Genomic DNA, 20,576 nt, shown 5'->3' on the forward strand with positions numbered 1-20,576 from the left:
TTTATTGCTCTCTGGGAAGGGGTTAACCCTTCGTTCCCTGCTCAACCCAAACTTGGCAGCCCTGGCGTCAGATGGATTGCGGTCTGCCTCACAGGGCTGTTGCCAGGAAGGCCGGCTGTGCTGCTTAGAGCAGCTAGTAAAAGCGTACTCAATGCCGTCTGGGCATCTGGTCTCTTATTATTTTTATTAAAAACCGTTATCAGCCCTCCTTTCTCATTATCCCGGTGCCAAGGGTAAAACGCGACAATCTAACCTTACACTTGCATAAACTCCCGTTCCCTCTTCCCCATGCTGAAGAAGAGATGGGATTTATACCCCGCCCTTCACTACCCGGAGTCTCAGAGCGGCTTACAAACTCCTTTCCTTTCCCCTCCCCACAACAGACACCCTGTGAGGTAAGGTGGGGCTGAGAGAGCTCTCTCGAGGACTGCCCTTAAGAGAACAGCTCTGAGAAAACTTGTGACTGACCCAAGGTCACCCCAGCAGCTGCATGTGGAGGAGTGGGGAATCAAACCCGGTTCTCCCAGATTAGAGTCCACGCTCCTAGCCACTACACCAAACTGGATATTTTTTATGTACAGAACACGCCTGAAAATCCAACAGAAGCTTCTACTGCTTGTATATATCCGCCTGTCTTATTATCTGTCTTAGAATTAGGGTCAAGGAGCTGCTACAATAAATCAAGCGAGCCCGTCTGATGCAAAACGACTCTGGGGAGTGCTCATGTCTCCTTAATAAGGTGGCTGTTGAATCACCGCTTCCAGCAAAGGGGGAAACTGCGGTTTGGGGACAGGTGTTTGGAAACCGGCCAGTTCCACCAAGCATTCACAAGAACACTCGTTCGCACCCTTGTTTGTGGTTCTGTTAGATCCCAAGACAGGGGTCCCCAACCTTTTTGAGGCTGCAGGCATTACTGGAAGTCTGCAGTGTGGTGGGCGCAGCCACAAATGGCTGCCGCAAGAGGCGGAGCCAGCCACAAAAATGGCTTCCACGGCTTACCTTCAGTCTCCATCAGTGGCTATTAGCCACAAGGTATAGATAGGAACTCTCGGTCTGGGGGAAGGGATGCTCTGTATTCTTGGCGCTGGGGGAGGGAGTGGGAGGGCTTCTAGTGTCCTGGCCCCACTGCTGGACCTCCTGATGGCACCTGGTACTTTTGGCCACTGTGTGACACAATGTTGGACTGGATGGGCCATTGGCCTGATCCAACATTGGCTTCTCTTATGTTCTTATCACCTAAAGCCTCCCAACTGTTGACTGACGCAAACAGACCACACTCACGGAGCCCGCAGGGATGTAAACATTTTTATTAAGACACTGTTTTGTCTGTAGTACATTATATAAAACTCCATTTACACTCTACAAGATAAAACCTCCTAAAAAGGTGGGCAACGAAGAGAACTTTGGGGGGCGGGAGACGCAAGTTTTGTTCGCCGCCGGCTTTGGATTTGGTCGAATGACGAAAGGGGATCCGAGAGCGCGAATATCGGACCTGCACCGCGGAACAGCCTCGCCGGGACTGAGCTCATCGGGTGTTTTTCGATGCAACCGGACGGTTTCGGTGCACAAATGAACTTCCGCCTCTTCTGGATTCCGAGCAGCATTAAGGGACAAAATGGCCCCAAAGCCCCGTTACAAATTTGGGTTCTTGGCCAGGGGGCTGGTGCCGGGCACGCTGAACACACCCTCTCCCTAAAATGAGGGCGGGGCCCGGGCGATGCTCTCACCTGAGCCCCGGAAAGCTGACGTGGGAACGTGCTTACGGAGCAGACGGCCCTTTAGTGTCCAGCGTTTGGGCCAGACCATTCTGGCAGCAGCTCTCTAAACCTTCCTCCCCCCCCCTCAGAAAAAGGAGACCCTCCCCCTTTTTGTAAGGAATTCCCTCCCCCACTTCCAATTTCCCTTCTGAGACAAAGGAGTCTGTCTGGTCACTGGACTGATCATCCCTTGTACCGTCAGGGCGCCTTTTCCTTCCCTGCTTTAAAACATAAAACGGTTCTGTCAGAGGTGCACGAAATCGGCAGGAGTAGATTGTGTTTCAAGCCTTTGGTCCTTGAGGTTCTCATGAACCAAAGGACACAGGGAAACGCCCCTCAAATCATGATTATTACCGATAGAGGGCCAGGTCACAGGGGGAAGGAGGGACTGACCTGTAGTGTTCAAAGGACTAAAAAGAGCAATCTGGCAAAAGTTGTTCACGACGGACAAGCGCACCGAACCAAAGTTTCCGTGGACTTGGGCCCCCGAAGGCGCGCACGCAGCATCTGCCTTTGGCCAGTTCTGCGCTCGCTCAATCGCAGCTCTTTGCAAACCGCCCACCCCCACCCCAAGAGCAGTACTGTCGCATGAGGGAGAGAAGGCGAGAGAAGCCTTGCGACGGGCAAGATGGAAAGCGGAGCGGCCCAGCGAGAGAGGGAGTGGTTTGCCTTTCGAGGTAACCTGAGCGGACTAGGCAGCTGGGCCTGGAAGCACACAGAGAGACGAGAACACTGTTGGGAAAGCCTTTTTAATACTGATGCGCAAGGGAAATCGACATCGCTGGGGGTCCTGTGACGCCCTGTAGCTGGGGAACCTGGTCTTGGGTTTGTAGAGAAAGGCACTTGGAAAATGCAGGACTGCCAGGTTTTCCCCGTGGTTCCACCGTTCGCCTTGCCCTCTGATGCCAACGCTGCGTTCACCCGCCCACCCGTCTGGCTCTTGAGGAGATGGGGAAGGTGCATTATGGGAAAATCCTCATCACTGGAGATAACAGTGGTGGCGGACAACACAAGAAGGCTCCATCAACAAAATTTCCTGTTAGCTACAATTCTCCCCCTTTCCCACCCCCTTAGAAGAAGAAGAGAAGAGATTGGATTCATACCCCCGCCCTTCACTACCCAAGGGAGTCTCAGAGCGACTTACAAGCTCCTTTCCCTTCCCCTCCCGACAACAGACACCCTGTGAGGGAGGCGGGGCTGAGAGAGCTCTGACGGAAACTGCTCTTTTTTCAAGGACAGCTCTTATCAGAACTAAATTTCCCACCCCCTTAAAAAAATCATCAGACAGAGGCTGCTACGTTTGTGTGTCGTTCCCCTCAGCCTTCCTTGTTCTCTGGCATTTTACCTATCGTAGGAGATCACTAAACACACAACACTGAAAAGGGGGGAAACGGGTTGGATGGGGGGGGGAAACGGGTGCGATTTGGGGGACTGCTTTATTCATCTCACGCGGGACCCCCCAAAAAAAATTAATACAAAAATAAACAGAACTTGTTAGATGTAAAAACAAAACACAAATCTTTTTTTAAAAAACACCACACACCCTCCGAGCATCGCCACCAAAACAGAACTCTGAATACCGATCCCGGGGAAGCTGGTAAAGGGCCGATGGGATGGATTCTCTTTGTTGTTGTTCTTGTTTTTCCGCGTTGTTGCCTGAAACTGCCAGTCTCAGTAGTGAGAGTTTCTCGTGTTACTCCGGAAACCGTCAAAAAATAAATTACTTCTCCACCCCCTTCTTTCGTGACGAAAGGAGGTCTCCCCCCGCTGGGGCTCAGAACTCGTCGTGTCGTACCAAGGCCTCCCCGAAGTCCGTGGCCTGGCTGCCCACAAACAAGTCGTACTTGTCCACGATTTCTTCTTTGGTGAGTCTGCCGTCCTGGGAGGGCACAAGACAGGGAGGAGGTGAGGACCCCAATCTCGGGAGGCCTGGGCGACTATCAGCCCCCCCCCCCCAATATATACAAGTCACTAAGGTTTCCCACCAGTCAGAGACACTCGTCTGGTAGGCGATGATACAGGACCTTTTCAGTGGAAGCCCCACAACTAGGGAGCAAACGCCTTAGGAAAGTGCACCTGGCCCCCTCATGGTTGATGTTCAGGGGGCAGCCGAAGACAGTCTTACTTAGGACGGCATTGGACTGATCGCGTTTTTACTTATTGGCAATTTTTAAATTGTGAATTTTTACGCGTCTTTAGAATCACAGAGTTGGAAGGGGTCTCCAGGGGTCATCTAGCCCAACCTCCTGCACAAGGCCATTATAGAATCATAGAGTTGGAAGGGACCTCCAGGGTCATCTAGTCCAACCCCCTGCACAATGCAGGACATTCACGAATACCTTCCCCCCCCCACACACACACCCCACTGATCCCTGCTCCATGCCCAGAAGAGGGAGGGAAGAAAAACACCCCACAACCCTCCAGGATCCCCGGGCAAACTCGCCTGGAGAATAATTTCTTCCTGACCCCAAAGTGGCAATCAGGCAGGAAACTCACAAATACCTCCCCCTCCACCACCACCCCCAGTGATTGCTGTTCCATGCCCAGAAGATGACAAAAAAAACCCTCCAGGATCTCCAGCCAAACTGGCCTGGAGAAAAATGGCTTCCTGAACCCAAAGTGGCGATCGGCATTTCTCTGGGCGCGTCAGAAAGGGCCACGAGAACTAAGCCCTGAGGCAACCCTCCCTGCCCTCCCTCTCAGGATCTGCCTTAGCTCACAGGATCAGCGTTGCTTTGTGGTTGTTTTATTTATATTGCTTTCACTGCGCTTTATAATTGTTTTATTTATGCTGCAAACTGCCTTGAGTTCCCCAAGGGGAAAAGGTGGCGAGTAAATTTTAAATAAATAAATAAAGGTTTGGTCACACGCAAACCCTCCTCCAGTCCCACTGAAACAAACAGGAGCCGAGCACCAGTGCTTCTCACGCACAGCCCTTGCTGTTTTCAATGGGGAATGTGCAGGAGAACTTCCCAGCAGAGAACCTGCATAACCAGGGCTCCTGCAAAGCATAGGAGAGGGGCAAGGGCCGTTCCCCAGAGGAACTACAAGGGACGGGAATCACAGAATCATGGAGTTGAAAGGTATCTCCAAGGTCATCTAGCCCAACCCCCCCTTGCACAATGCAAGAAGAAGAAGAAGAGGAGGAGGAGGAGGAGGAGATTGGATTTCTACCCCGCCCTTCACTACCCAAGGGAGTCTCAGAGCGGCTGACAGACTCCTTTCCCTTCCCCTCCCCACCACAGACACCCTGTGAGGCAGGTGGGGCTGAGAGAGCTCTCTTGAGAACTGCTCTTGAGAGAAGAAGAGATTGGGTTTATCTCCCACCCTTCACTACCCAAAGGAGTCTCAGAGCGGCTGACAGACTCCTTTCCCTCCCCCTCCCCACCACAGACACACTGTGAGCAATGTTCCCTCTAAGCTATGGAGTCTTGTGAGCAAAAAAATCTACTTTGTGAGCTACCAGCATTAAAGCAATTTGGCTACTGCATAAATCAGTCTGCTCTGGAGCCATCCTCCCTGAGCGAAGACAAAACTGTGTGAGCCGGAGGCTAAGAAACTGTGAACTAGCTCACATTAACTCAGCTTAGAGGGAACACTGCCTGTGAGGTGGGCGGGGCAGAGAGAGCTCTCTCTCGAGGACTGCCCCGGAGAGAACAGCTCTTAAGAGAACTTGTGACTGACCCAAAGTCACACCAGCGGGCTGCCTATGGAGGAGGAGTGAGACATCAAACCCGGTTCTCCCAGATTAGAGCCCGCGCAGAAATACCTCCCCCCCACACACACTATGGCACGGGAGCAATGAAGGCGGAGGACAGTGGAAGCAAGCGCAGGCTAGGGTGATCTGTGGGTCTTTTGGGTACAGGCTCCACGACTGGGCACGAACTAGCTGGAGCTTCTCTTGGGCAGGCCTTATGGAGATAGGTCACGGCGAACAGCCGTGTCGGCCTGTCTGCGGCCGCAGAAAAGAGCCAGAGTCCAGCAGCGCCTTCAAGACTAACAGAACTGGGGGCGGGGGGGGGCTTCCGGGAGTGGTGACTCACGCCCTGCCACACCTCTTCTCAGTCTCCAAGGCCTTGTGGGGGCACGAGAGCACCGGAACACCAGCAAGCCTCACGGTACCTCTACAGATGAACTCTGGCAGCCCGGGCCGGTCACCCTCTGCTGGCCTTCCGTCTCACCTTGTCCTGATCCGACTCGTAAACCAGGTGCCGTGCTTCCGCCTCGGCGTGGTCGTAGTCCGAGGGCAAGATCCAGTCTTTGGTCTCCTCCTTGTCCATCTTCCCGTCGCGGTTCTTGTCCCGGAACTCGACAAACTGCTCCCGCTCCGTCTTCACCCACTCGGGCTCTTCGGCGTCGCCGTCGTGGCTGTACATGTCACCTGGCAGGAAGGCGAGAACGGCGCGGTTATGGGAGCTGGCTCTCCCCCTCTTACAAAGTCACCGAGTTGGGCTTTCAATCTACCCAAACTCCAGGAACTGGGAAGGCAGCCGGGAGGAAAGACTCTCTGTAAGTGAAGCCAGTATTATAATGCACTTGATGCTTTGGCAGTGGCAGCAGAACGACTCTTGGCAGTGACCAATTTGGCTGCCTGCCCCTCGCCGCCAAACAGCTGGGCAGGCGAGGAGGGCGGCTGGCTGTCTTTGGCTAGTCCGCAGTGTCCCCAAGGTCCATGTATTACCAAAGGGCCAAGGCAAAGGGTAGAGATGAGGCAGGGCCCTGAGGAAGCGCCAAGCCGAGGTGCAAGGAAAAAGGGATCCGGGCACGGAGTGACCCAGAAGGAAAAGGCGTGAAAGAGGAAAGAATGAAAATGATGAGCGCTTAAAGAATGGTCATACAAAAGAGAAGAAGAGATTGGATTTATACCCTGCCCTCCACTACCCAAGGGAGTCTCAGAGCGGCTCACAAACTCCTTTCCCTTCCCCTCCCCACAACAGACACCCTGCGAGGTCGGCGGGGCTGAGAGAGCTCTGACAGGAACTGCACTTTTTCAAGGACAGCTCTGACAGTACTCTGGCTTGCCCAAGGTCAGCCAGGTGAAAGTGGAGGAGTGGGGAATCAAACCCGGTTCTCCCAGATTAGAGCCCACACACTTAACCAGTTCACCAAACTGGCTCTCACATAACCACTACACCAAACTGTGTGTGCAAAAGGGGGTAGGTTCGCTAAAGAAGATAAGAGTTTGGATTGATACCCTGCCCTTCACTCGGAGTCTCAGAGCAGCTTACAATCTCCTTTCCCCTCCCCTCCCCACAACAGACACCCTGTGAGGCAGGTGGGGCCGAGAGAGCTCTCCCGAGAACTGCCCTTGAGATAACAGCTCTGAAAGAACTTGTGACTGACCCAAGGTCACACCAGCAGCTGCATGTCCACTCTATTCTGCTATGGTCAGGCCTCACCTGGAGTACTGTGTCCAGTTTTGGGCACCACATTTTAGGAAAGATGTTGACAAGCTCGAGCGTGTCCAGAAGAGGGCGACCAGGATGGTGAGAGGGTTGGAATCCAAGTCTTAGGAGGAAAGGCTGAAAGAGTTGGGTCTGTTTAGCCCGGGAAAGAGAAGGCTTAGAGGGGACATGATTGCAGTCTTCAGATATCTGAAGGGCTGCCATGTAGAAGATGGAGCAGATCTATTCTCTCTTGCTCTGGATTACAAGACTAGATCTAGTGGGTGGGAATTACAAGGGAGTCATGACCGGCTAAATCTTAGCAGAAACTGTCAGAGTGCTTGAGCAGTGGAACCGTCTGCCTCGGGAGGTGGCGGACGCTCCTTTGCTGGACGTTTTCAAGCGGAGGCTGGGCGACCATCTTTTGGGTATGTTGCAGGGCTCTCTTTCGGCTCTGCTCCTGCAGTGTGAAGGGGGTTGGACTGGATGACCTGCAAGGTCCCTTCCAACTCCAACGTTCTATGATTCTATGTGAAGGAGAGGGGAATGAAACCCGGTTCTCCCAGATTAGAGTCCATCTCTCCTAACTACTACACCCAACTGGCTTGGGTGTGTGTGTGTGTGTGTGTGTGTGTGGTGTCCCATTAAAAAGAAAATGGACTCCAATGAGTATCACCCCAGCCGTACCTCTGAACCAGCTAGGGGTCATCAGGCGGCCATTGATTGGCTATCCCACCACTTAGGGCGGCCCGTCTGGAACTGACCTCTTTGGAGATCTTCAGGAGGCGCTGCCAAGGCCCGCCTGCTCACCAGGGCTTTCGAGAAAGTCTGAATGGCAGAGGGATCTGGGCAAGGATACGCGAGAAGCTGATGCCCCCACGGACTTCATGCTGACCTCCCCCCATGCCAGTTGGCTACTTGGCATTTAGGGCAGCAAGGACTGAGGAAGGTGTGAGGCAGGTGCTCTGTGCCACTCGCTCCCCCACCCCACAAATTAAGAGTCACGGATACACGGCCACATGCAGAGGCCAATCGGTGTGTGCCACAGGGGAGCCTGTACGGACTGGCCCCGCCCCCTCCGAGGCACGTCCACAAAACATCAGCAGAACGAACACAAGTGTACGAGCTGGACACGCGCAGGCGGTGGCTGAGTGACAGAGCATCTGCCTTGAATGCGGAAGGTCCCAGGTTCAATCCCCAACATCCCCAGTTAAAAAAGGACCAGGCAGTAGGTGATGGGAAAGACCTCCGCCTGAGACCCTGGAGAGTTGTAAAGAGGGGCTGTGGCTCAGTGGCAGAGCCTCTGCTTGGCATGCGGAAGGTCCCAGGTTCAATCCCCAACATCCCCAGTTAAAAAAGGACCAGGCAGTAGGTGATGGGAAAGACCTCCGCCTGAGACCCTGGAGAGTTGTAAAGAGGGGCTGTGGCTCAGTGGCAGAGCCTCTGCTTGGCATGCGGAAGGTCCCAGGTTCAATCCCCAACATCCCCAGTTAAAAAAGGACCAGGCAGTAGGTGATGGGAAAGACCTCCGCCTGAGACCCTGGAGAGTTGTAAAGAGGGGCTGTGGCTCAGTGGCAGAGCCTCTGCTTGGCATGCGGAAGGTCCCAGGTTCAATCCCCAACATCCCCAGTTAAAAAAGGACCAGGCAGTAGGTGATGGGAAAGACCTCCGCCTGAGACCCTGGAGAGTTGTAAAGAGGGGCTGTGGCTCAGTGGCAGAGCCTCTGCTTGGCATGCGGAAGGTCCCAGGTTCAATCCCCAACATCCCCAGTTAAAAAAGGACCAGGCAGTAGGTGATGGGAAAGACCTCCGCCTGAGACCCTGGAGAGTTGTAAAGAGGGGCTGTGGCTCAGTGGCAGAGCCTCTGCTTGGCATGCGGAAGGTCCCAGGTTCAATCCCCAACATCCCCAGTTAAAAAAGGACCAGGCAGTAGGTGATGGGAAAGACCTCCGCCTGAGACCCTGGAGAGTTGTAAAGAGGGGCTGTGGCTCAGTGGCAGAGCCTCTGCTTGGCATGCGGAAGGTCCCAGGTTCAATCCCCAACATCCCCAGTTAAAAAAGGACCAGGCAGTAGGTGATGGGAAAGACCTCCGCCTGAGACCCTGGAGAGTTGTAAAGAGGGGCTGTGGCTCAGTGGCAGAGCCTCTGCTTGGCATGCAGAAGGTCCCGGGTTCAATTCCCGGCATCTCCAGTTAAAAAGGACCAGGCAGGAGGTGATGGGAAAGACCTCCACCCGAGATTCCGGAGAGCCGCTGCCAGTCTGAGGAGACGGTACTGACCTTGCTGGACCACGAGAGTCTGCTTCAACTTAAGGCAGCGGGATCCCTGTGCTCAGGGAGGGTTAAAAAACAGCACTCCCAATGGCAGAGAGAGAGACACACAGGTATGCTTTGCCCACGTCCAGGACCACTTGCTCCCGCTGTGTCCTTGGTTCCTACAGATGACATGTGGACAGGGCCTCGCTCTGCTTGGGCTGTGCAAACGCAGAACTAAAAGAACGGAAGCGTTCCCGCTCCACTCTCAAGCTATGGAGGATGATACGGCGCCTTCCCCAGGGAATCTGTCAGGCGCCACCCCATCAGTTTCCTCCGGCCAAGGAGAGAAGTTTTGGAGAAAACTGCTCTGCAAAATCACGACAAGAAAAGAAGCCGGGGGGCGGGGGGGACTCCAGCCCTTTGCTCACCTATGTATTCTTCCAAGTCAATTAAGCCATCTCCATTCTTATCAATGTCTTCCATAGTTTCCTAAGAACATAAGAACAGAAGAGAAGCCAATGTTGGATCAGGCCAATGGCCCATCCAGTCCAACACTCTGTATCACACAGTGGCCAGAAATACCAGGAGCCATAGGGAGGTCCAGCAGTGGGGCCAGGACACTAGGAGCCCTCCCACTGTTGCCCACCCCCCAAGCACCAAGAATACAGAGCATCCCTTGCCCCAGCCTGAGAGTTCCTGTCTATCCCTTGTGGCTCACAGCCACTGATGGACCTCTGCTCCATATAAAAACATAAGAGACGCTAATGATGGATCAGGCTAATGGCCCATCCAGTCCAACACAGTGGCCAAAAATACCAGGAGCCATCAGGAGGTCCAGCGGTGGGGCCAGGACACTAGAAGCCCTCCCACTGTGCCCCCCCCAAGCACCAAGAATACACAGCATCACTGCCCCATACATAAGAACAGAAGATCTATACCTTGTGGCTAATAGCCACTGATGGACCTCTCCTCCATATGTTGATCCAATTCATAAGAACATAAAAGAAGCCGATGTTGGATCAGGCCAATGGCCCCTCGAGTCCAACACTCTGTCACACAGTGGCCAAAAACACCAGGTGCCCTCAGGAGGTCCACCAGTGGGGCCAGGACACTAGACGCCCTCCCACTGTTGCCCCCCCCCCAAGCACCAAGAATACAGAGCATCACTATCTATACCTTGTGGTTAATAGCCACTGATGGACCTCTTTGAAGAAGAAGAAGATAAGAGATTGGATTTATACCCCGCCCTTCACTTGGAGTCTCAGAGCGGCTTGCAAACTCCTTTCCCTTCCCCTCCCCACAACAGACACCCTGTGAGGTAGGTGGGGCTAAGAGAGCTCTGAGGCAAACTGCTCTTTTTCAAGGACAGCTGTGCCAGAGCTTGTGACTGACCCAAGGTCACATCAGCAGGTGCAAGTGGAGGAGTGGGGACTCAAACCCGGTTCTCCCAGATTAGAGTCCGCACACTTAACCACTACGCCAAACCGGCTCTCAAATGTGTGTGAGTACCTGGCTTACAGCACACCTGCTTTGAGAAAAATGTGTGTGAGTACCTGGCTTACAGCGCACCTGCTTAACCGCAGTGTATTTTTAGCCAGTGTGTGGCCCGGCACCCACCTGCACGACAATATCTTTCATGTAGTCGTATTCTTCGGGATGCAGGAAGGCTGTGAATTCTTCTTTGGTGGCAATCAGATCACCGTCCCTGTCGGCCATTTTGAACCTCCGCTCGTCTCTTGTCATCATCTGTTTGTAGTTAAATCCGTCGTCGGGGTCGGGGTCGTCTGGGGGGGAAGAGAAGGCGGCGGCCCTTAGCGAACCGGAGATCGGCAGAGCCCAGCGTCCGACATTCCATATTTAATCTACTAGCACAACACATTTATTTACTGAAAACATTTTATTTGTCGTCTTTCCACCCAAGCACGGTCCCCAAGGCGGAACTGCCCATGTTACAGTCTTGAGATCTGGGGAAGCCAACCCCCACGCATTAATTAAGGGCCTCCTTAAGACGGTGGGCTCAAAGAAGACACCCCGGTCAAGATGGAAGCCGCTGTGCGGTTCTGCGTCAATCCGATATGGTTCCTGCCCTGCAGGGGGAGCCACTGAGTGCATGGCACTTATATGCACCGGCTCCTGCTCGGGAACGTCTTAATCACCGCAGCTGCACCGTTCCCGAAATGGGACTCCTTCGACTCATCTAAAACTTCTGGTCATGTACCGAAATAAAACGTAAACGCACGGGAAGGGAGCCAAGCCAGGCTGCTTTGTGATCAGGTTGACTCTTTGCCACTTGGGAGTGATGTTCCCTCTAAGCTGCGGAGAGTCTTGTGAGCAAAAATCCTACTTTGTGAGCTACCGGCATTAAAGTGGTGAGCGAGCGATTGGGCTGCTGCGTAAATAAGTTTGCTCTGGAGAGCCCTCCTTCCTGAACGAAGACAAAACGTGTGTGAGCCGGAGGCTAAAAAAACTGTCAGCCGGCTCACACTGACTCAGCTTAGAGGGGACACTTGGCACTCCTGGGTTCAAATCGAGCTCTTCTACCGCAGACCATCACAGCTGCCCTTCTGAAGCCACCTCTGGCAAGAGACCCAATGAGCCAGTCGTGAGGAGCCCAAGTCATTCTGCACCCAGCTGGGGCCTATGGGACACAGAAGCCGCCATCCCCAAGTTAAAAGGTGCAAGGAGGCAATATCCCTTCCTCCGCTGCACCAGGACACCAGAGGGGACACCCCGGGGAGGGGGGGGGTGTCCCAGGGAAAGGGTCTGCATGAGTCCTGAGGCACCCAGCAGCAGACAATGAGAAGTCACAGGTAATAAAGAGCCCACATCCACCTAAAACCAAATCACCATTCAGACACATTTATGAATTAAAAGCATTAATAAAGCAGAGGGGTGAATCTGCCTCTCCGTCCAAAATTTAAGAAGAAGAAGAGATGGGATTTATACCCCGCCCTTCGCTCGGAATCTCGGAGCGGCTTACGATCTCCTTCCCTTCCTCTCTCCACAACAGGCCCCCTTGTGAGGTAGGTGGGGCTGAGAGAGCTCTGACCAAGAACTGTGACTGACCCAAGGCCACCCAGCTGGCTGCATGCGGAGGAGGAGTGGGGGAATCAAACCTGGTTCTCCAGATCAGAGTCCGCCGCTCTTAACCAGTACACCAAACTTTTGTGAGAGCTTCCTCTGTGCTCGTTCACCTGAATTGGCAACTAGTCACCTTTAGAGAAGTAAAGTATCACTCTCCTGAGAGCCAGTTTGGTGTCGTGGTTAAGTGCGTGGGCTCTAATCTGGGAGGACCGGGTTTGATTCCCCAGTCCTCCGCTTGCACCTGCTGGATGACCTTGGGCAAGTTCTGATAAGAGCTGTTCTTGAAAAAAGAGTACTTTCTGTCACAGCTCCCTCAGCCCCGCCTACCTCACAGGGTGTCTGTTGTGGGGAGAGAAAGGGAAAGGAGTTTGTAAAACGCTCGGGAGGAAGGGCGGGTTATAAATCCAATCTCTTCTTCTTTGGGAAGGACCAGGAAGTCAGGGTCCTAGTCTCCCCAGAGTTGGGTCAGCTAGTCCACCCCCCTTCCCGTGCAGGAACTACAACTCTAATCTCCCCAACAGGCAGGGACCTCATCGAAACGGGGGAGGGGGGGTCGCATCAAGAGGGGCTCAACCCTAGAGCGATGCTCCCTCTAAGCGGTGGAGTCTTGTGTGTAAAAAATCCTACTTTGTGAGCTGCTGGCACAAAAGTTGTGAGCGAGCGATTTGGCCGCTGCATAGATCAGTTTGCTCTGGAGCCCTCCTTCCTGAGCGAAGGCAAAAACGTGTGAGCCGGAGGCTAGAAAACTGTGAGCTGGCTCACACCGACTCAGCTTAGAGGGAACACTGCCCTGGAGCACTCATTCTGCGCTGCCAGGAGGAGGACGGGGCCCTTCTGCTTTATTGGGGGACGGTCGCCGTGGTCCCCGCCGCTCGGTCCGCTCGCCCCCTTACCCAGGTAAGTGCCATAGGTCACGTTCCTGTACTCATCCCAGGAGATGAGGCCATCCCGGTCCGTGTCAAACTCCTGCCACTGGCGCGCCACATTGTCATACACGTACTTCTTCTGCGCCTTCTTGATCCAGGCCTTCAGCTCTCCCTCGGTCACAAACCCATCCTTATCCGTGTCTATCTTATCTACCATCATTCTGCGGGACAAAACAGCAGGGTTCAAGGGGCTGGAGAGACCTACCTAGGATGTAGCCGTAGGTGGCGTTTTTGTACTCTTCCCAGGAAATCAGCCCGTCCTCATTGAGGTCGTGGCCTTTCCACTGGCGCTCGACATCCTCGTATATCCAGCGCTTTTGGGCAAACTTAATCCAGGCTTTGAGCTCCTCGGCCGTTACAAACCCGTCTTTGTCTTCGTCTATCTTACTTACAATCTTTCTGTAGGGAATGCAGAAAAAGTCGGCAACGGTTAAGAGGGGGAGAGGCCGGGGGGGGGGGGGCGCGACCGTGTGGAATCCTTGTCGTTAATGGAGGACGGCGAAGAACGCTCTGCGGCAGCACAGCCCACCAGGAAGAGCTCCGCTGCCCTTCTGGGCAGGAAAGGGGCTGAAGGAATGATTGAGGGCCCCAGGTGCAAAAGAGGGCAACTGGGTGGGTGCTGGGAAATTAAGCATTTGCCCCCCAGCCTCATGTAAGAACGTAAGAGAAGCCATGTTGGATCAGGCCAATGGCCCCTCCAGTCCAACACTCTGTGTCACACAGTGGACAAAACCCAGGGGCCCTCAGGAGGTCCACCAGTGGGGCCAGAAAACCAGAAGCCCTCCCGCTGTTGCTCCACAAGGACCAAGAGTACAGAGCATCACTGCCCCAGACAGAAGAACAGAAGAGAAGCCATGTTGGATCAGACCAATGGCCCATCCAGTCCAGTACTCTGTCTCACGTAGTGGCCAAAACCCAGGGGACATCAGGAGGTCCACCAGCAGGGCCAGAACTCCAGAAGCCCTCCCGCTGTTTGTCCCACAAGCACCAAGAGTACAGAGCATCATTGCCCCAGACAGAAGAACAGAAGAGAAGCCATGCTGGATCAGATCAATGGCCCATCCAGTCCAGTGCTCTGTCTCACATAGTGGCCAAAACCCAGGGGACATCAGGCGGTCCACCAGCAGGGCCAGAACTCCAGAAGCCAAGTAGTCTAATATACTATTAGCATCACTGCCCCAGACAGAAGAACGTAAGAGAAGCCATGTTGGATCAGACCAATGGCCCATCCAGTCCAGTACTCTGTGTCACACAGTGGCCAAAACCCAGGTGCCAAAAAGAGGTCCCACCAGCATTGGGGCCAGAATTCCAGAAGCCCTCCCGCTGTTGCCCCACAAGCTCCAAGAGTACAGAGCATCACTGCCCCAGACAGAAGAACATAAGAGAAGCCATGTTGGATCAGGCCGATGGCCCATCCAGTCCAGCACTCTGTGTCACACGGCGGCCAAAGCCTAGGGGCCCTCAGGAGGTCAACCAGCGGGGCCAAAACTCCAGAAGAACGCTGTCCAGGCACAGTTTGATGGGCTGGGTTTCACTCACAAAGCCTTCAGATATGAACGCACTCTGGCAAACAAGGACAGTGCACCTTGCCAATGAGACTCACATCCAGGAGGTGCCCCCGCTCAACAACCACTGAGAGCCACTGTTCCAAAGGCAGGATGCAGAGTGGGCTGTTCCACCAGGTGCCTGCAGCCAAGCTCACAGGTTTCACAGCCAGCACCTGTTAGGGCCACCTGTTCCTTCCCCCAACAGGACACAAGGGCAAGTGCCAGCACTGCCCCGCCTCCTCCCCACAGAAATCCTGACGAGGCTGGGGCAGTGCTGGCACTTGCCCCCGTGTCCTGTTGGGGGAAGGAACACGCAACTTACCCTCCCTCTTCTCCGGCCTCCTCCTGGCTGAATGAGGGCCGGAAGCGGGGCGGCCGGAAGCAGGGGGCGGGGCTTCGTCGTGTGCCCCGCCCCCGTACCTCACCCGGGGGAACTGCGATCCCCCGCGATCCCCCCCGAAATGACCTCTGGGTGGCCCTATTAGACGTCTCTGCATCATGTGGCTGTGTAACCTGTGAGCTTGGCACCTGGTGGAACAGCGCACTCTGCACCCTGCCTTTGGAACAGTGGTTCTCAGTGGCTGTTGAGCGGGGGCACCTCCTGGACACCCTGAAGCAATGGGGCAGAGCGATGGTTCGGAAACCTCTGCTCGAGTCCCTTCTGGCTCAAGCCGAATGGGCAGGGGTGAGCACAGAAGGACATGCTCACGGCCACTAACAGGGGAGCTGTTCAAATTGCAGGTCACCTGACTTGGGGGATGAATGTCAGGACATGAATTAAGAGGTCAGTTGTATTACGTTGCTGGACAAAGAGCAAAAGTGACTTTGACAACGTATCAAAAGTGACTGCTTAGACACAGTGCCAACAGTAGACTGCTGGGCTCCTTATGTCTTTTTTTGGGTGTTTTTTTTTATATGTGCGTGTGTGAGAGAGTGTGTGTGTGCACCTGGAAGTCATGTTGACCTCTGGTGACTGACCCCTACAGGGGGCCTGGAGGATATTCAGAGAGGTGGCGGAATAAAGCCTGTCATGGAATCATAGAATGTTAGAGTTTGGAAGGGACCTTGCAGGTCATCTAGTCCAACCCCCTGCACTCTGCAAGAGCATAGCCGAAAGAGAGCCCTACATACCTACAAGAAGAAGAAGAGAGATTGGATTTATACCCCGCCCTTCACTTGGAGTCTCAGAGCAGCTTACAAACTCCTTTCCCTTCCCCTCCCCACAACAGGCACCCTGTGAGGTGGGTGGGGCTGAGAGAACTCTGACACAAACTGCTCTTTTTCAAGGACAGCTGTGCCAGAGCTTGTGACTGACCCAAGGTCACATCAGCAGGTGCAAGTGGAGGAGTGGGGAATCAAACCCGGTTCTCCCAGATCAGAGTCCGCGCACTTAACCACTGCACTAAACTGGCTCTGTACCAAAAACTGGGTACAACATACTGGGTACAAACTGGGTACAAAATGCACCAAACTGGGTACAACATACCCGGAAGATGGTCGCCCAGCCTCCGCTTAAAAACGTCCAGCGAAGGAGCATCCGCCCCCTCCCGAGGCAGACTGTTCCACTGGTCAACCACTCTGACAGTGAGGAAGTTTCTCCTGATACTGAGGCGGTAACGACTCCCTTGCAATTTCCACCTATTAGATCTAGTCTTGCAATCCGGAGCAAGGGAGAATAGATCCGCTCCATCTTCTACATGACAGCCCTTCAGATACTTGAAGACTGCAATCATGTCCCTGTCCTCCTGACCCTCTAAGCTGTGGGGTCCTGTGAGCAAAAAGTCTACTTTGTGAGCTGCCGGCATGAAAGTTGTGAGCAGGCAAGTGATTTGGCTACTGCATAAATTAGTTTGCTCTGGACTGGAGCCATCCTTCCCCACTGCTGTCACTTCAGTACTTTTCTCCGGTTATTGACATGACAGCGGCCAGAAGAGAACTGGTGGGATGTCCGCACCCCGCCTCTTCGGGCATGCGCAGTGGGGTTCCCGCACGTGCCTGGGAGGGAGGCGCGAAAATCCCGTTGTGAGCTTTGTTATTCCACCAATTTGGATCCGCGCAGGCGCATAATCCCATGGGTGTGATGCACAGAGACCAAGAAGGAGATCTGTGAACTAGCACACCCTAACTCAGCTTAGAGGGAACACTGCTCCGGACTGCTGGTATTCAAAGGAGGTCTCCCCTCCAAGTCCTTGCCAGAGTCGACTCTACTTAGCTTCCGAGTTCTGACAAGATCAGGCTTGCCTGGACTATCCAGGTCAGGGTGGCTCTTGATGTCTTTAATGATGTAAAGGCTCGTTCGAGAAAGGCCCCGCAGACAGGTTTATTACGAAAGGCCTTCGAGTCAACGGGTGAACTTGCAAGGCTTACTTTCAGAGGAACGCTTCCAAGTCCGGGACAGTAGAAGCCCAGGAGTGCAAAGCCAAAAATAACCACAGATCTCATCACTGTGAACTGATACGGGGTGGGGGGGATTCTCCATGGCATGGCAGAGGGAGGGCGGCGGCTCTCTCTCACTCTCTCAAGGTCACACACCCTCGGTGTGGAGCTAACTCGGACAAACGCACTTCGCTTAGTAGCCCTGCTCTTTCTGAATGCCGGGGATTCCTCTGAAGCCTGTTCAGATTTCAGGAAACGTTCACAAGCGGCCCAAAACGCAACGTCTATATGAATTCTTTGGCAGTTTGGCAGCAACTGAATTGACACTTCGCCGGGGGGAAGGGACCCTTGGCCAAGACCAAGGCTAATATTCTGAGCTCCACCAAATTAAGGGGGACTTACTTCTAAGTAAAAAGTAAAAGGTAAAGGTCTCCCTTGCTCGAAAGCCAGTCGAGTCCGACTCTAGGATTGCGGTGCTCATCTCCATTTCAAAGCCGAAGAGCCAGCACTGTCCAAAGAGGTTTCCGTGGTCATGTGGCCGGCATGACTAAACACCAAGGCGCACGGAACGCCGTTACTCTCCTGCCAAAGTGGTACCTATTTGTCTACTTGCAATTTCTTGCTTTCGAACTGCTAGGTTGGCAGGAGCTGGAACTGGAGACGGGAGCTCACTCCGTCATGTGGAACACTCAAGTCTCGAACTGCCGACCTTCCACAGCCCGCAGTTCGGTGTCTTAACCACTTGAGCCACCGCAGCTCCCAATTACTTCTAAGTAAGATGGCTAAAATTGGGGCCACGAGTCTGTTTAGAGGCAAGTATGCTGGGCTGAGCAAAGCACTTCTGCTCTCCGGGGTTCATGCAAGACTTCCTCCTCCTCCTTGCCTGGAAGTTCTCCACGTCTAATCCCAAGGAGCATGCAGAGTATTTCCTAACACTGAAGAGAACTTGGCTGATCCTGCTCTCCCAGAGTGCCGAATGTGGGATAGTGAGCAGCGCATCCAACGGGCTACAAAGGGCATTCCTTTGTGGCCTGTGGTGTGCACTGCCCACTATACCAATCTGGGCCCTGCGAGGAAATCACCAAGCAACCAACCAACCACATCTCCAGGGCTTCCTAAGGAGAAGACTCCTCAGCTAGTAGTTCCTGGACATGGAGAATATGTCTATCAATGGCTACTAGCAGTCAGCCTCTGAATCCCAGAGCCAGGAGGCAACATCAGGGGAAGGCCTCGGCCTCTCTGCCCTGTTATTGGCCCTCCAGGGGAACTGGCTGGCCACTGCGTGAGACGGGATGCTGGACTAGATGGACCCTCACTGGTCTGATCCAGCAGAAGACGTTGTCTTCTGTTCTTACAAAGGCCTCGGCCTCTCTGCCCTGTTGTTGGCCCTCCAGATGAACGGGTTGGCCACTGCATGAGACAGGAGGCTGGACTGGATGGACCCTCACTGGTCTGATCCAGCAGGGCTCTTCTGATGTTCTTATGGAGGCCTCGGCCTCTCTGCCCTGTTGTTGGCCCTCCAGAGGAAAACTGGCTAATCACTTTGTGAGACCGGATGCTGGACTAGAGGGACCCTCACTGGTCTGATCCAGCAGGGCTCTTCTGATGTTCTTATGACAGAGGCCTCCCACTTACTCCCCCCCAATACAGCTGTGTCAACCCCCCCTCCAATGTTTGCTTACCCCAGTCTCTCCTTGCTTTCTTCTGGCGTCAGCTGGTCAAAGGTCTTTGCCTCCTCTGCGCCCAGGAAGGCATCGTGGTCATAGTCAAAACTCTGTGCGTCGTCGTGGACCTTGTCACTCAATTCAGGGTCGTGGTGGACACGGTCCTTCTTCTCCGTGGGCTTGCCCAGGACGCAAAGGGCCCACAGGGAGAGGAACACTGCCGCTTGCCGAACTGCCGCAGCCATGGCGACTCCCTTCGGAAACCTGAGAGAGAGGCGACAGCTTGTGTAACTCGAGGCACAGAGGCAGAGGAGCATTTGGGCTTCCCCAGGTGACCATCAGCTCCACTTCACGGCCACCACCCTTCCCCCAAGACCCTTCCACATGGAAAACAGAAGTCATTAGCAGCATAGCGATCTGGCTTCCGGGGACACAAACCAGTTTTAATTAACGGGAAGTGATGGGGATTGAAAAGAGCAGAATGTCTCCCAAGGACCCCCGTGGGCATCATTTCCAGCGGCACTCAAGAGCCATTATTTACACGGGGAAAACTAGTGGGGCGACACACGCTCCAGAATTAACAAGCCAGGATCAAGCTGAAGTGTAACAGATCATCCTGCAAAGGAGCCGTTCCGTAGCTGCCAAGCTTATGCGTCCGCTCTGGAAAAAAGGGATTGTTGCAAATATTGAAAACGAGAGAGCGCTGCGGCCAAATTCACTCGAGCCTCCTGGCCCACGCGTCCCCTCCACTCGCCTCTCAGCTCTGACGGGCGTTATCCCCTGGCTAAGAAGCAACCTTATTTCCTCCCTGCTAACAGCTGTCAGGTAGCCCTGTCATAGAGTTGGAATGTGGAGGGGTGCACCTCCAACTCTTCGTTCTCAGCTCAGCCCTGTCTCGCTTCTGGCTGCTATCTCTGGCCTGGCCTTGTTATTTCTCACAGCTGCAAATTAACCGGCCTGGGAACCTTAACGGTTTTGTGCTCAGCCGCTTGCTTGCTTGCTAGCTTCAGCCCGCGCGCGCGAAACATACTCATTGGCTTTGGCTCATGGGTGTGTGGGTGTGTGTGTGATTATACCATAAGCCAGTGGCCATCATGTTGTAGGTCATTCCTGACACAAGCTGTATACTCGTTCTTTAGTAATGGACTACCAATAAAACACTTATCTTTTCAAGAAGCCTTTGTGTGTGGTGTGATCCTGCTAAGAAGCCTGACAACACCAGAGTTGGAAGGGGCCATACAGGCTATCTAGGTCCAGCCCCTGGCTCATTGCAGGATCAGCTCAGAGCATCCCCCACAAGGGTTTTTCCAGCCACTGCTTGAAAGACTGCCAGGGAGGGGGAGCTCACCACCTCCCCAGGCAGCCGATTCCATGGCTGCACAACTCTATCAACAACTGTTTCCAAGATCCAGCTGGTACCTTCCTGCCCTTCATTTAAACCCCTTCTTGCGAGTCCTCTCCTCTGCTGCCCACAGGAACAGCTCCCTGCCCTCCTCTGAGTGACACAGCCCTTCCAAGACTTCAAGAGAGCAATCATTCAATGTTCAGTAAGCCCCTTTGGAACTCAGTTCCAATTTTAAGATTT

At 53.9% G+C, this 20,576-nt stretch overlaps 1 protein-coding gene and 1 non-coding gene across 3 annotated transcripts in view; one reads left to right on the plus strand and one right to left on the minus strand.

Annotated features, from left to right (window-relative positions):
* Positions 1-2,987: 2,987 nt before the first annotated feature.
* CALU (calumenin) overlaps positions 2,988-20,576 on the minus strand; it is a 35,223-nt gene continuing 17,634 nt past the window's right edge. The window contains exons 2-7 of one of the 2 annotated variants that reach the window (XM_015427350.1): positions 19,010-19,255; positions 13,372-13,565; positions 11,012-11,178; positions 9,823-9,883; positions 5,939-6,138; positions 2,988-3,636 (exon numbers count right to left, since the gene is read on the minus strand). In XM_015427350.1, the coding sequence (XP_015282836.1) occupies positions 3,532-3,636; positions 5,939-6,138; positions 9,823-9,883; positions 11,012-11,178; positions 13,372-13,565; positions 19,010-19,236 (954 nt within the window). In that variant the 5' untranslated portion in view covers positions 19,237-19,255 and the 3' untranslated portion in view covers positions 2,988-3,531. Of the gene's footprint in view, positions 3,637-5,938; positions 6,139-9,822; positions 9,884-11,011; positions 11,179-13,371; positions 13,566-13,609; positions 13,804-19,009; positions 19,256-20,576 lie in introns of both variants that reach the window. The other variant, XM_015427349.1, reaches the window with a different exon arrangement.
* Positions 9,259-9,330, plus strand: TRNAA-GGC. Its single transcript has one exon. It is a non-coding gene; the product is annotated as a tRNA-Ala (tRNA).

Source organism: Gekko japonicus, unplaced genomic scaffold (genome assembly GCF_001447785.1).
Source record: "Gekko japonicus isolate JY-2015 unplaced genomic scaffold, Gekko_japonicus_V1.1 scaffold1899, whole genome shotgun sequence".
Classification (NCBI taxonomy): domain Eukaryota; kingdom Metazoa; phylum Chordata; class Lepidosauria; order Squamata; family Gekkonidae; genus Gekko; species Gekko japonicus.